Source organism: Micromys minutus (genome assembly GCF_963924665.1).
Source record: "Micromys minutus genome assembly, chromosome: X".
Lineage (NCBI taxonomy): Eukaryota > Metazoa > Chordata > Mammalia > Rodentia > Muridae > Micromys > Micromys minutus.
The window spans coordinates 127,965,731-127,978,613 of record NC_137970.1 but is presented as its reverse complement, the minus strand read 5'-3'; the positions used below and the strand labels follow the sequence as shown (position 1 = coordinate 127,978,613).

The 12,883-nt window shown below is 36.4% G+C and overlaps 1 protein-coding gene across 1 annotated transcript; it reads left to right on the top strand.

Annotated features, from left to right (window-relative positions):
• Positions 1 to 1,258: 1,258 nt before the first annotated feature.
• On the top strand, positions 1,259 to 4,662 carry RAB39B (RAB39B, member RAS oncogene family; the record flags this gene model as incomplete). The annotated part of the gene is made up of 2 exons (XM_080909785.1): positions 1,259 to 1,473; positions 4,236 to 4,662. 2 exons carry the CDS (start codon positions 1,259 to 1,261, stop codon positions 4,660 to 4,662), a joined length of 642 nt encoding a protein of 213 aa, XP_080765911.1.
• Positions 4,663 to 12,883: the final 8,221 nt, after the last annotated feature.

The window sequence follows — 12,883 nt, the reverse complement described above, 5'->3', positions numbered from 1 at the left end:
ACATTTAAAAGAAGACGAACCAGTTATGTAAAATTAAAAACAAGTTTCATGAGAAAGAAAACATTCAATAGAGTCCAGACAACCTACAGAATAGGAAAAGATATTTGTAATGTATACATAAGAAAAATAATTGATATTTAAAATACAGGAAGAATTCCAAAAATTTAAATAAAAATACTAAGTTAAAAATAAGCATTAAATCTAAACATGTTTCTCAGAATATGATGATCATGAAAATAATATGAAAAAATATTCAATATTACTAATCATAAAGTGCAAATCACAATATAATATTATCTCACCAGGATATGAAGGACAATTATCAAAAAGACAAAAGTGATACTTACCTGGTACAAGAAATATCATGATCATGAAGGTGGATTACCTATAGCAAGGCTTATTATACATTGCACTCAGAATGTGCTGATTCCCTGCGATTTCTCCAACTGCTGGGAAACCTAACTGCATAATTTGTGGTAATGGGGAGACTAAGTTTGTACTCTTCTAATTAGGGGTGGGGAACAAGACTAAAGATAACAAGTGCCTGTGTGTATGTAGAGAAAAGGGAATCCTTGCACACCACAGGTTACAAATAAATTAGGACAGCTATTAGGGAAAACAGTATGAATGTTTTTTTTTTTAATGCGTTGGAAATGGAGAGACATATATACTTGGTTATTTGCACAAAAGTATAGGATTAAAAGTTAATTTTGTATTTAAAAAAATAGCAATGAATCCACATGCGTATGCCTGAATAATATTTGCATGTTTGACCATGGAAACCCGTAAACAACTATTCAATTGCAGACTTTTGTTTACTTTTTTGTATTTTTCTAGATTTAATATAAACGAATTGTGCTTGCAGTTGCAACGGCAGAGAAATTTTTAGATTAAGAGGCAAGTGGTTGGTATAATTAAAAACGGAAGACATTATTCTCCTATCCGTTTTCGTGTGCGCTCCTCTAACAGACAGTGTGGTAAAACTAGTGCCGCGTCTATGCAGAGAATTACAGTAACTCGGTTTTCAGTGATGAGTCAGAGTGCGTGGTGCTGATGCTGCTGCCATTTCATCACCTTTGCAAGCGCAGCATCCATCCCTTCGCTCCCCCAGCGCCTGGGCCTACCTTGCTTCAGGCTACCAGGCCAGTGATGCGCTCCCGGCCAATCTAGAAACGGGTTGATCTGCGCTAAGGCCTTGGTGGGGCGCCCCCTTCCGCCTCCCCAGGCCCGGGCTGAAGAGTCCTGCCCTGCCACGGCCATGGAGGCCATCTGGCTGTACCAGTTCCGGCTCATTGTCATCGGCGATTCCACGGTGGGCAAGTCCTGCCTGATCCGCCGCTTCACCGAGGGCCGCTTTGCTCAGGTTTCAGATCCCACCGTGGGGGTAGATTTTTTCTCCCGCTTGGTGGAGATCGAGCCAGGAAAACGCATCAAGCTCCAGATCTGGGATACAGCTGGTCAAGAGAGGTTCAGGTGGGAGTGCACCACGGGCCCGCGCGAGCAGTGGGAGGGTCTTTGGGGCTTATTCCGCCCCTGGGAAAAGAGGACTTAACCTGGTTCTTTCTGAGATGCTGCTAAGGTTACAAGCAAGGGTCTGTCTGGGGCTTCTCAAGCTCACTTTGAGCTATCTTTGATTTCAGTGCAGGGAAAAAACCCCCCCAGGCAGGGGAAGGCCATTCATTACCACATTATTTGAACCACAACTCCATCAATCTGCTTTATGGTAGCTAATAAATAACTTGAAATTGATCACTATATAATTCATCGAATCAGACCCCATGATTCATAATTTTTTAAAAATCCAAGTCATTTTAACATAACTAAAAACTATAAGTAGGTATAGTAGGTAGATGTATATTGACTTCTTTCTATATATCTGTTTATATTTGGGGGAAGAAAAGAGAGAGACAGAGACACAGAGAGAATGAATATGTCCTAATATAAAAGAAATGGAGACTGATTAATTGATTCTCTCTTGTAACTATCATACATCCAGTTCCCAGAGTGGAATTGTTTCTGAAGAACTAGTGTGAGGTTACTCACATAAGAGAATGCCATGTAAAGTAAATAGACAGAACCCCTGACTTCTTGGAACTTCGGTACTAGCATGGTTAGAAGAAACAGATACAGAGGCAACACACAAAAAGAGCATTTTGTTGTTTGTATTTATATGCCACTCCCTACTGTAACACTGGGCACATAATCAGCATGTTTTTTTTTTCACAATCCTTTGCTCTTCCTTTGTAGTACGTATTTGTAATTTTATGTATGAATACAGAGGAGAGAAGTTTAACTGGAGAACATGAAGCCCAAGTAAAGACAGGAAATGCCAAGAATGGGAAACAGCATAAATAAAAAGATAAGTGACAGAAAAAAATATAATAAAAAACTTTGTAGAGAGCAGTTTGACCTAAAGTAAGGTAGTACATGAGGAACCAGAGCAAAAGGACCCAATACCCTATATTTATGAACACTGACTCATTCTCCACTGAACATTAGTTGAACACAGAAGATACTAGTTAGGTAACTGAAAATGAGTATGGATAATAAATAATTACAAACTTAAATTGCCTCTAATTTCCCACTTGTACAAAGCTTTGGCAAATACTTTAAACAAGTTTTTCATTAATAAAGAAAGGTCATATATATATATATATATATATATATATATATATGCTGGGATCTCTGCATGAACAGCTTGTTCATATTTACTACTGGTTGTGTATTGTATAGTATTGATTTGTAGGACTACTTTACAGATTACCCCAACACCAATAATGGTGGCATACCCCTATAATTCCAGCCTTCTGAAGGCCGAGGCAAGAGGATGATGAATAGTTGAAGACCAGCCTGGACTTCTCTCTAATAAAAAGAACATTAACCCTTTTATGTAATGTATGTTGTGAGCTATTTCCCCAGTTTGTCATGTATCTTTTTATGTTAAGCTTTTTGTTAAATTTAGGGTAGGTTCTATGTAGCTTTATACTATGATTAAAATACTTTGATACCTTCTGTGCTAAGTATAAACCACTAATACGTAAATATATTCTAGAGCTTTGATACATTGCTCATTGATTTCTCAAACCAACATTTTCACAAATTGGAACATTTTCTAATATAATTATAATTCTCCAAGAATCTTCAAACATAAATAAATTAGGAACATCCATCCCCCAGGGCTAATCTATCTGGTTCTAGAGACCTGAACTTAATATATATTTATGGACTACCTATACCATCCACTATCTTGGGCTATAATTCCCTAGACATTTCCCCCACATTAACACTGGGCCATTTTTCCATACATTTTCAGCTATAGAGCTCTTCATTATTTATCATGCCTTCTCGAGAAGACAGAAATCCTAGGAATAGATTTTGAATTGTCCTATATCCTCTCATGAGCTCCTACGTTCTTAAGCAAAATACCATAATATATATTTATAATTCTCAACTCAAGAAACTTAAATATGTGATTTTTCTTTTGTTTGAGAAGTACAATAAACACTATTTTGGCAGATTCTCCCAGCTAATGCCTCCTTGGTCAGCCTCATTTAATTTTGTCACTGAATAAAGCTGATAGGACTTTTCTCCAGAATATTTTAAATATATTGTTTTATTTTATGTATATGGAGTTTTGCCTTTTATGAACCACATAAGTGCCTGGTGACTATGGAGGCCAGGAGAGGATGTCAGATCCTCAGAAGCTGGAATTAAAGATAGTTGTGAGCTTCCATGCGGGTGCTAGAAATCAAATTCAGGTCTTCTGGGAGACCAAATAGTGCTCTTAACTACTGAACCATTTCTCTAGCCCTGCCTCAAAACATTTTACCATCCCCATTTTCCCATTCTTACATGACTTAGGAAATACAAAACAAGATTGTCTTTTTATTCACAGAAGTGATTGGTAACCCCTGCTAGAAAAAAAATAGCAATTATGGGAACAAACAAACAACAGATTAATGGCAAATATAAAAATGGCATATTTTACAAGATATTTTTCAGGGGTCATCAATTATAATTCCTATTGATTATAATAAATTCAAGGGAAAACACCTGAAAGTTAATGAGTATTCTTAACATTTTACCCAATTGAAAACTTGCCATTATTGCTATAGAATTGCATTTATATTTACTAAAGGACTGTCAGTAATCAGGAACACTAGAAAACACTGAGTACATTGGAGTAAAGGAGTTTGGGCACGAACTTTATTCTTTACTTCTTTCTTGTGTTTTAGATCCATCACTCGCGCCTACTACAGGAATTCAGTAGGTGGTCTTCTCTTATTTGACATTACCAACCGCAGGTCCTTCCAGAATGTCCATGAGTGGTTAGAAGAGACCAAAGTACACGTTCAGCCCTACCAAATTGTATTTGTTCTGGTGGGTCACAAGTGTGACCTGGATACACAGAGGCAAGTGACTCGCCACGAGGCAGAAAAACTGGCTGCTGCATACGGCATGAAGTACATTGAGACGTCAGCCCGAGATGCCATTAATGTGGAGAAAGCCTTCACAGACCTGACAAGAGACATATATGAGCTGGTTAAAAGGGGGGAGATTACAATCCAGGAGGGTTGGGAAGGGGTGAAGAGTGGATTTGTACCAAATGTTGTTCATTCTTCAGAAGAGGTTATCAAATCAGAGAGGAGATGTTTGTGCTAGTTAACCCTTCCATTTTCAAAACATACTCTCCCACTTGGACTTAAAAGTTATCAAAATAAATAGAATCCTTATCTAACTGAAGAGAACTCAACCTTGAATAATACATGAGCCTTCTTCATAGGCCTGGATCTCTGACAGGCTCATGTGTGGGTAGATAGGGAACCTGGGTGCTTTGACTGAGGGTCTAAATTGATGACATGGGCTGGACCAGACATTGTTTTGTGAGATCAGCAGTGGCTGCTCTGTGTGCCCTTTGTGAACCCATATTAAGGGTCTGGGTATTTGAAAGTTAGGTTCCAGGAAAACACCTAGAGACAGGTAAATAGTTCCTTGGTATTACAACTTTTTAGACATGGTGACCATAAAGAAACATAGAAGAAAATCAAATATCAAATTGGGATAATTAAGATAACTGAAAAAAAAGAGTATGGTATCAACTTATTCAATGATAATACCATGCCAGATGTGTGTTTGGTTTTGTACAAACACACCAAGCCACTTCTAACAGTTCAACTGTAAAATGAAAGGCCCATATGAATCAGCTATTTGGTAAGGCCCTTTCAAGGTCTAGCATTCTAGTAAAACTGCTATAAATATAAAAAGAGTAGTCGCTCATATATTATTGTTATCACATTTGAGAAGTTGTATACTCTCATGGTAAAGTTGTCAACTATGTGAAAGAAATTCTTCCATGTAAAATGATCATGTAAAGAGAAAAAGGAAACATTGTAATTCAAAGGACACATTATTTCCCTTCTAACCATACCTGGACTTTAAAGGCATCAGGGAACCATAATCTGGAAGTAAGCATGCTGCTTGCTTCTTCAGATACCTGGCAGTGACAACACAGAGATTGTCTAGAAAAACAAAAACAAACAAACAAGCCAAGTCAAGCCCTTGGTCATTGGTTCTTTGATGAGTATTTACTCAACACATAGTTCCTGGAACCCTTAAAAACCTGCATATTAATTTATTTCACTTATTTGATCACCATAATATGACTGTGAGAATTTTTACCCCATTTTACAGAATAAGAAAGCAAGAACCAAGCCTACCTAATTCTTAGCTTTTTTCCACTGGATCATTATTCACATGAATAAGTAATTAATTTATTAACCTTTGGAGACTTGTGACTATAAATAAATGTTCTCTACCTGATAGAATGTGTTTTCCTTATTGTTTTACAGCTCAGCTATAATCTTGCAGCAATCTAGGAATGAAACAAAGGTAAAGCCCACTCAGGTATTATTGACAAGAGGGCATTAAATAAGGAAGTAACTGCACAACTGAAAACACATTAAAACTGTGTGGGTTATAAATATTTTTCTCACAAACACTATGAATATTTTATTGAAAGGAACCAAATACAACAGTGGGGAGTGAGATAGGGATAAAGTACTCCTCTCACAATAATCTTGGCTACCTGTCTGCTACATATTTACATTGGGCTCCTGTCTACCCGAGAGAGTCAGCTCTTAATTCTCAGGTGAACAGACAGCTAACCACATCAGCAAATTAGAATGGCTGACATTAAAATTTCATTATCTTTTAAAAAAGAAGTTATGCTTTAAATTTCTTTTTGGATTGTAGCCAGTTCAGCTAGGCAAAAGCCATACTTTTCACAGTAAGAAAACTATTCTGATTAAAGTCAAGTTTCTCATATACATTGTGGTAGAAAGAATGCCAAATTGTTTTTGCAATAATCCTGTTCAAGTTTAGTATGAATATGTGTGAATCAGAAAATCTGGGAATTTGTTTCAGCTAAAATAAACCAAATAATAAAAACTATGAAAGATTGTTCTGCCACCTTTGCTCCAACTTGTATAAGCAAGTCATTTTGGACCTGTTCACATCAACTGCAGGTAAATGATCATTCTGTAATCATTTCCCACATTTTAAATTGCCAGCTTCTTGGTTATAGAAGGCAAACACAACTTTTTTGTGAGTTAACACAAAATTTCAACAATGATACTCATATGTAGATTGTTCCAAAAACCAAGTTGGATAAATTAGAGTTGATTAGATTCTTGTTTACTCACATGGAGCAGGGTAGAAATAAAACATGTCTACAGTCTTCTCGACTAAAATATATTATATACCTTGCCATTCCTGGCTTTTTAAAGTAGGTTTCAAAGTACCCAGCATAGATGCAGCAGAGGTGGCTGAACTTGACTGCTTCCATAAATTCTAGAAAAATCTCAAAAAAACATTTTAGTAGAATTCAGTGCTGTTGTCACTGCAATAAGTGGGTTCTAGAAAATAAGTGTGAAAAATCAGGTGTTCATAAAATACTAAGGATAAAGCTTTAGAAGCTATTTTACTACATAGGTAAAGAAAAGATTAACTGTAACAACGATCACAACTGCATGTTGGATTAGATTGTCTTATATTCCAGAAAAAAATGTACTGTATTCTTTGCCTCACTTTGTTGTAAACTGTAATGAAATGTGAAAAATTCTTTATTTAGCTGTATGTGAATGAAAATATGCTTGTATTTAGTAAAATGGTTGATCATGTGACTGAGAGATTCCACATGTGTGTTGTAGCTATTTCTAGAATGTGTCCCTTCATTTTTGCAAACAAGGATACCAGTAAGATATTAATCCCATACTGTAGTATATACCAATAGGATATGGCATACTTTGCACAAACATGGTCAAAAGTATCTGAAAGCCAAAAAGAGGACACTATTTCTTAAAGGTATATGATTTTAATGTTGAAAATAACAGAAATTGCACTACTTCATTTTCAGCCCAAACTACTATGTAGAAAGTTGATTCTGTGAAGTCTAAAACTTCAGCATTGTAACTTTTAATCAAGGGTTGTGATTCTGTCACCAGACAAGTAGTTAATTATAACTATTGTCTTCACTGGAAAATCTTTCCCAAGCTAAATTGCCTTGGGTGTGTTGTTTTGTTGGCTGGTTGTTTTGTTTCTTTTTTTCTTTTTTGGATATTTTTATTTACATTTCAAATATTATCCCCTTTCCCAGTGTCCCCTCCACAACCCCCCTATCCCATCCTCCCTTCCCCTGCTTCTGTGAGGGTGCTCCACTCCCACTTTCCAGCCCTGACATTTCCGTACACTGGGGCATTGAGCCTTGGCAGGACCAAGGGCCTCTCCTGCCACTGATGCCCAACAAGGCCATCCTCTGCTACATGTGCAGTTGGAGCCATGAGTCTCTCCATATGTATTCTTTGGATGGTGGTTTAGAGCCTGAGAGCTCTGGGGGTTTTGGTTGGTCGATATTGTTGTTCTTCCTATGGGGTTGCAACCCACTTCAGCTCCTTCAGTCCTTTGTCTAACTCCTTCATTGGAGACCCCATTCTCAGTACAATGGGTTGGCTGGGAGCATCTGCCTCTCTATTTGTCAGACTCTGGCAGAGCCTCTCAGGAGACAGCTATATCAGGCTCCTGTCAGCATGCACTTCTTGGCATCCACAATATTGTCTAGGTTTGGTGACTGTATATGGGATGGATTCCTTCAGTTTCTGCTCCACACTTTGCCTACATATTTCCTCCTGTGAGTATTTTCTTCCCCTTTCTAAGGAGGACTAAAGCATTCACACTTTGCTTTTCCATCTTCTTGAGCTTCATGTGAATTGTATCTTGGGTATTCTGAGCTTTTGGGCTAATATCCACTTATCAGTGAGTGAATGCTATGTGTGTTCTTTTGTGACTGGGTTACCCCACTCAGGATGATATTCTTCTAGTTCCATCCATTTGCCTAGTAATTTTGTAAAGTCATTGTTTCTAATAGCTGAGTAGTACTCCATTGTGTAAATGTACCACATTTCTGTATCCATTCTTCTGTTGAAGGAAATCTGACTGTGGCCTACTATCAAGTGAGAAACATGGAATGCATGGGAATCAGACTGGAATGCAGTCATTTAGTACATTTTTCAAGGTGGATAGTGCACACCTGAAAGAATTATATGTGAAATTCTGAATCTAGGCATGCCCAGACTAATCTCAATACTGCTTTATCACTTTTGCAGTCTTAAATAAATTAAGGGGGGGGCAAGAAAAGAAGAAAGAAAAATTAACTATGAAGCAGCATTTCATGGTTTTCCACACTTTTAAATTTTCTCTAGGCTTAGCCATCGTTTCTTCATTTATATTAATTCCCTTGGTAACTTCAGACATTCTGTGGTTTAAAGAATTATCTGTGAGCCAGTAAGCCCTGGACTGATATGTTGAGCACATCTATTACCCATGGACTCCAGACTTTCACAACCAACTGTTTACCTGTCATTTCAATTTGATCATCCATTAGAGTGACAAGTTTAATGTGTTTACCACTGCTGTTGTCTACTGTCATTTATCACCTGTGTTATTGTGATAAAACTGGTCTCCCTACAATCATTCTTGCTACCCCTTCCCTACCACAGTTTATTATCCACACCACCCAAGGGAGTCTGAAAAAACATGAATTAAAAACAGTCACCTACTCATAATTTTGCCATGCTTATCAATTTTGTTCAGCCTTAAAACACAAAGTACTTCCAACAGTCTGCAGAAGAATCCTTAAAAATGAATTCCATCCCATCACCTCTGCAACCTGTTTTCTTACAGCTAACTTCTTGTCCATCTCAGTTTTCTTCTTTATTTTAATTTTTTTATTTTTAAATGTGAGTCTACATGCGTGTATGTGTTCTGTTCCTCAGAAGCCAAAAGTCTACAGATCACTTACCTGCAGTTACAGGCAGTTAAGATCCACAAGATATGGGGAGTAAACTCAGGTCTTCTACAAGAGCAGTATGTTCTCTTAATTGCTAAGCCATTTCTCCAGCTCTTCCTTTTTTGTTCTTCAAACATGCCAAGAGTTTTCCCACCTTGGAGCTTTTGTGCACGCTCTACCCTTGCTTGTAATTCTTTTCTGAGATAGCTATATGGATTGCTTTTCACATCCATCTAGTTATAGGGCCAGAAGCTTCCAAAATCGTTGAATAGCTAACAGATACTAGGGAACACATTCCTCCAAACATCACTGCAGATAGATAGCCCAAAGTCCTGCTCTTTAACCTTGCCTGAGCAACAACAAAGATTCTGAGATGCTTAAAAGGAAAAAAAACAAAAGCAAAAACTACACTAGTAGTTCTCAACCTGTAGATCAAAACCCAATTGGGGGTCGAACTATTCACAGGGGTTGCATATCAGATAGCCTACATATCATATATTTATATTGCAGTTCATAACAATACTAAAATTTCAGTTATGAAGTAGCAATGAAAATAATTTGATGATTGGGTGTCACCACAACATGAGGAACTGTATTAAAAGGTAAGGGCATTTGGAAGGTTGAGAAACACTGACATAGAAAGAGATCATGGAAATCCTGGAGATATGTTTCACAGAAAATGAATAGGTGGTAATGTCATAATGCAGCAGTGGGTTTGGGTAAATAATGAAATAAATTGTACTATGATTTGTTGGTAGAAGGGCTTCTGCATACACTAAGCTTCTCCAGAAGTTGTGTGGAAAGACAATACTGTTCCATTACGCTTCAAAATCTCTCCTTACCAGACAATCCAATCCAGTCCTATGATTTCAATTACTCTCTGCTTTGCAAAGTAATTCAGGCTATCTTTTAAGCATCAAATCAATGTAGTTAATTTGCTTAAGATCACATAGACATAAATTCCTCGAACTCAGAACCATTTTCCTCTATCTTCATTGCTATCACCATTCTCCAAGCCATTATTGGCTCTCACCTGAACTACTTCAATTATCTTACCCTTCTCCCTAATTCTCATTCCCAAAATGTGTAGAGTTATCATACAACAAATCAAGTCATTCTTCATCCAAATTGCAATTTACCCATGATTCCTTATTACATTTGAACAAAATTTAAATAAATCTTACTTGACACAACTACAAGGTTCTCCATCATCTGATCTGTCTGGCCGAGATGCCTATAAAAACAATAATAAAACCTTCTTCACAAATGACCTTAACCCTTCCAGAAAACACGCACATAATTCTGTTCTATAGCCTCTGGAATTCTGTTTACAAGATCTGCTTGTCACTGTTTCCTATAAGGCCTGTTTTAAACTTATATTACAACTTTAGGCAATCAACCACGGCCCACTATTAATTTATCAATATAGGTCTTTGTTTCTCTCCTTCCTTTTCTTGGCTCTTATAGTCAACTGCATTTAATTATTAATTCCTAAAGAAGATGTTAAAGTGTTTTTATTTATTCCATTAGAGATTTTTTAAATCTTTTCTTCCAAGATAAATATAAGTTCAAATTCTGAATCTCCCAGAAATTAAGTGCAACTAAGAAACACTGAGACCGATTTCACACATATATTTCACACATATATTTAACTCATAAAGTTGTTTTAAGGATGAGATGAGACAATCCATATTTTAAAAAGAACTTAGTCATAATAGTCATAAGATGATAGGAATTATCTATGCACATAAATGAATCTCCTATACAAATGGCATCATGTAACACACTGTTCTGTTAGTTTTTTATACAGTATATTTTCTGTAAATACATGAGGACAGATACTATGTCTTTTATAATTACGGAATAACTACAGTCAATCAATGCATGCACATATTTATTGAATATAATTAAAAGAGTTCGTTAAAATATGGCAGAGCAGAAACTCAAGAAAACTGGATCCTTGACAACATAATTGAATCATAGATTTCCCTACACTGGAGCTTACCTGTATTAAGATGCTATGAGACATTAGATAATAATCTCATTTTGATTCATGCCTTTCTTCCCCTTTCATACTTGAAAGTCTCTTAACTAGTACAATAACATTTCACAATATAAACATGTGATACTTTACTTCATAAAGTCTCATTTGATATATGAATAATTAAGTTGTTTAATTATGTAAAGTGAAAACCTTAAAAATTAAATTTATAAATCAAATATCATGCTTATATAAATTGTTATGTCATTAAATTATTCTCTAGAAATGTATTACTGAAAATTCATGAACAATGTATAGTAATGACTATATTCAGTATTACTATAATTTTTGGCATAAAAATATGTGAATATATTATCAGTACTTGATTTTGTAAAGGTTTGATAGTATGCATTGAGATTTTACTAGTTACCATAAGCAAAAACAACATGTAAAACAAAATGTAACATAGAAATAGTCAGTTTTCTTGGTGTGTATAGAGTAGACATAATGATTTTAAATAACTAATATTGCCACCTAATTGTTGACCCTTCCAATCCATGAACATGGGAGATCTTTCCATTTTCTGAGGTCTTCCTCGATTTCCTTCTTTAGAGGTTTGAAGTTCTTGTCATATAGGTCCTTCACTTGCTTAGTGAGAGTCACACCAAGGTATTTCATAGTTTTTGTGACTATTGTGAAGTGTATCTTTTCCCTAATTTCTTTCTCCACATGTTTGTCCTTTGAGTATAGGAAGGCTACTGATTTGTTTGAGTTAATTTTATATCCAGCCACTTTGCTGAACTTGTTTATCAGCTGTAGGAGTTCTCTGGTGGAATTTGTGGGGTCACTCAAGTACATTATCATGTCATCTGCAAAGAGTGATGTTTTTACTTCTTCCTTTTCAATTTGTATCCCTTTGATTTCCTTTTGCTGTCTAATTGCTCCGGCCAGGACTTCCAGTAATATGTTGAATAGGTAGGGGGACAGTGAGCAGCCTTGTCGAGTCCCCGATTTTAGTGGGATTGCTTCAAGTTTCTCTCCGTTAACTTTGATGTTGGCTGTTGATTTGCTGTATATTGCTTTTATTATGTTTAGGTATGGACCTTGGATTCCTATTCTTACCAGGACTTTTAACATGAAGGGGTGTTGAATTTTGTCAAATGCTTTCTCAGCATCTAGTGAGATGACCATATGGTTTTTTTTTTCTTTGAGTTAGTTTATATGGTGGATTACATTGATGGATTTCCTTATATTAAACCATGCCTGCATCCCAGGGATGAAGCCTACTTGGTCATGGTGAATGATCATTTTGATGTGTTCTTGGATTCAGTTTTCAAGAATTTTATTGAGCATTTTTGCACCAATGTTCATAAGTGAGATTGGTCTGAAGTTCTTTGTCCTTGTAGGGTCTTTGTGTGGTTTAGGAATGAGGGTCTTTGTGGCTTCGAAGAATTAGTTTTGTAGTGTTTCATCTGACTCTATTTTGTGGAATAGTTTGGAGAGTATTAGTATTAGGTCATCAATAAATGTCTGATAGAATTCTGCACTGAACCCATTTG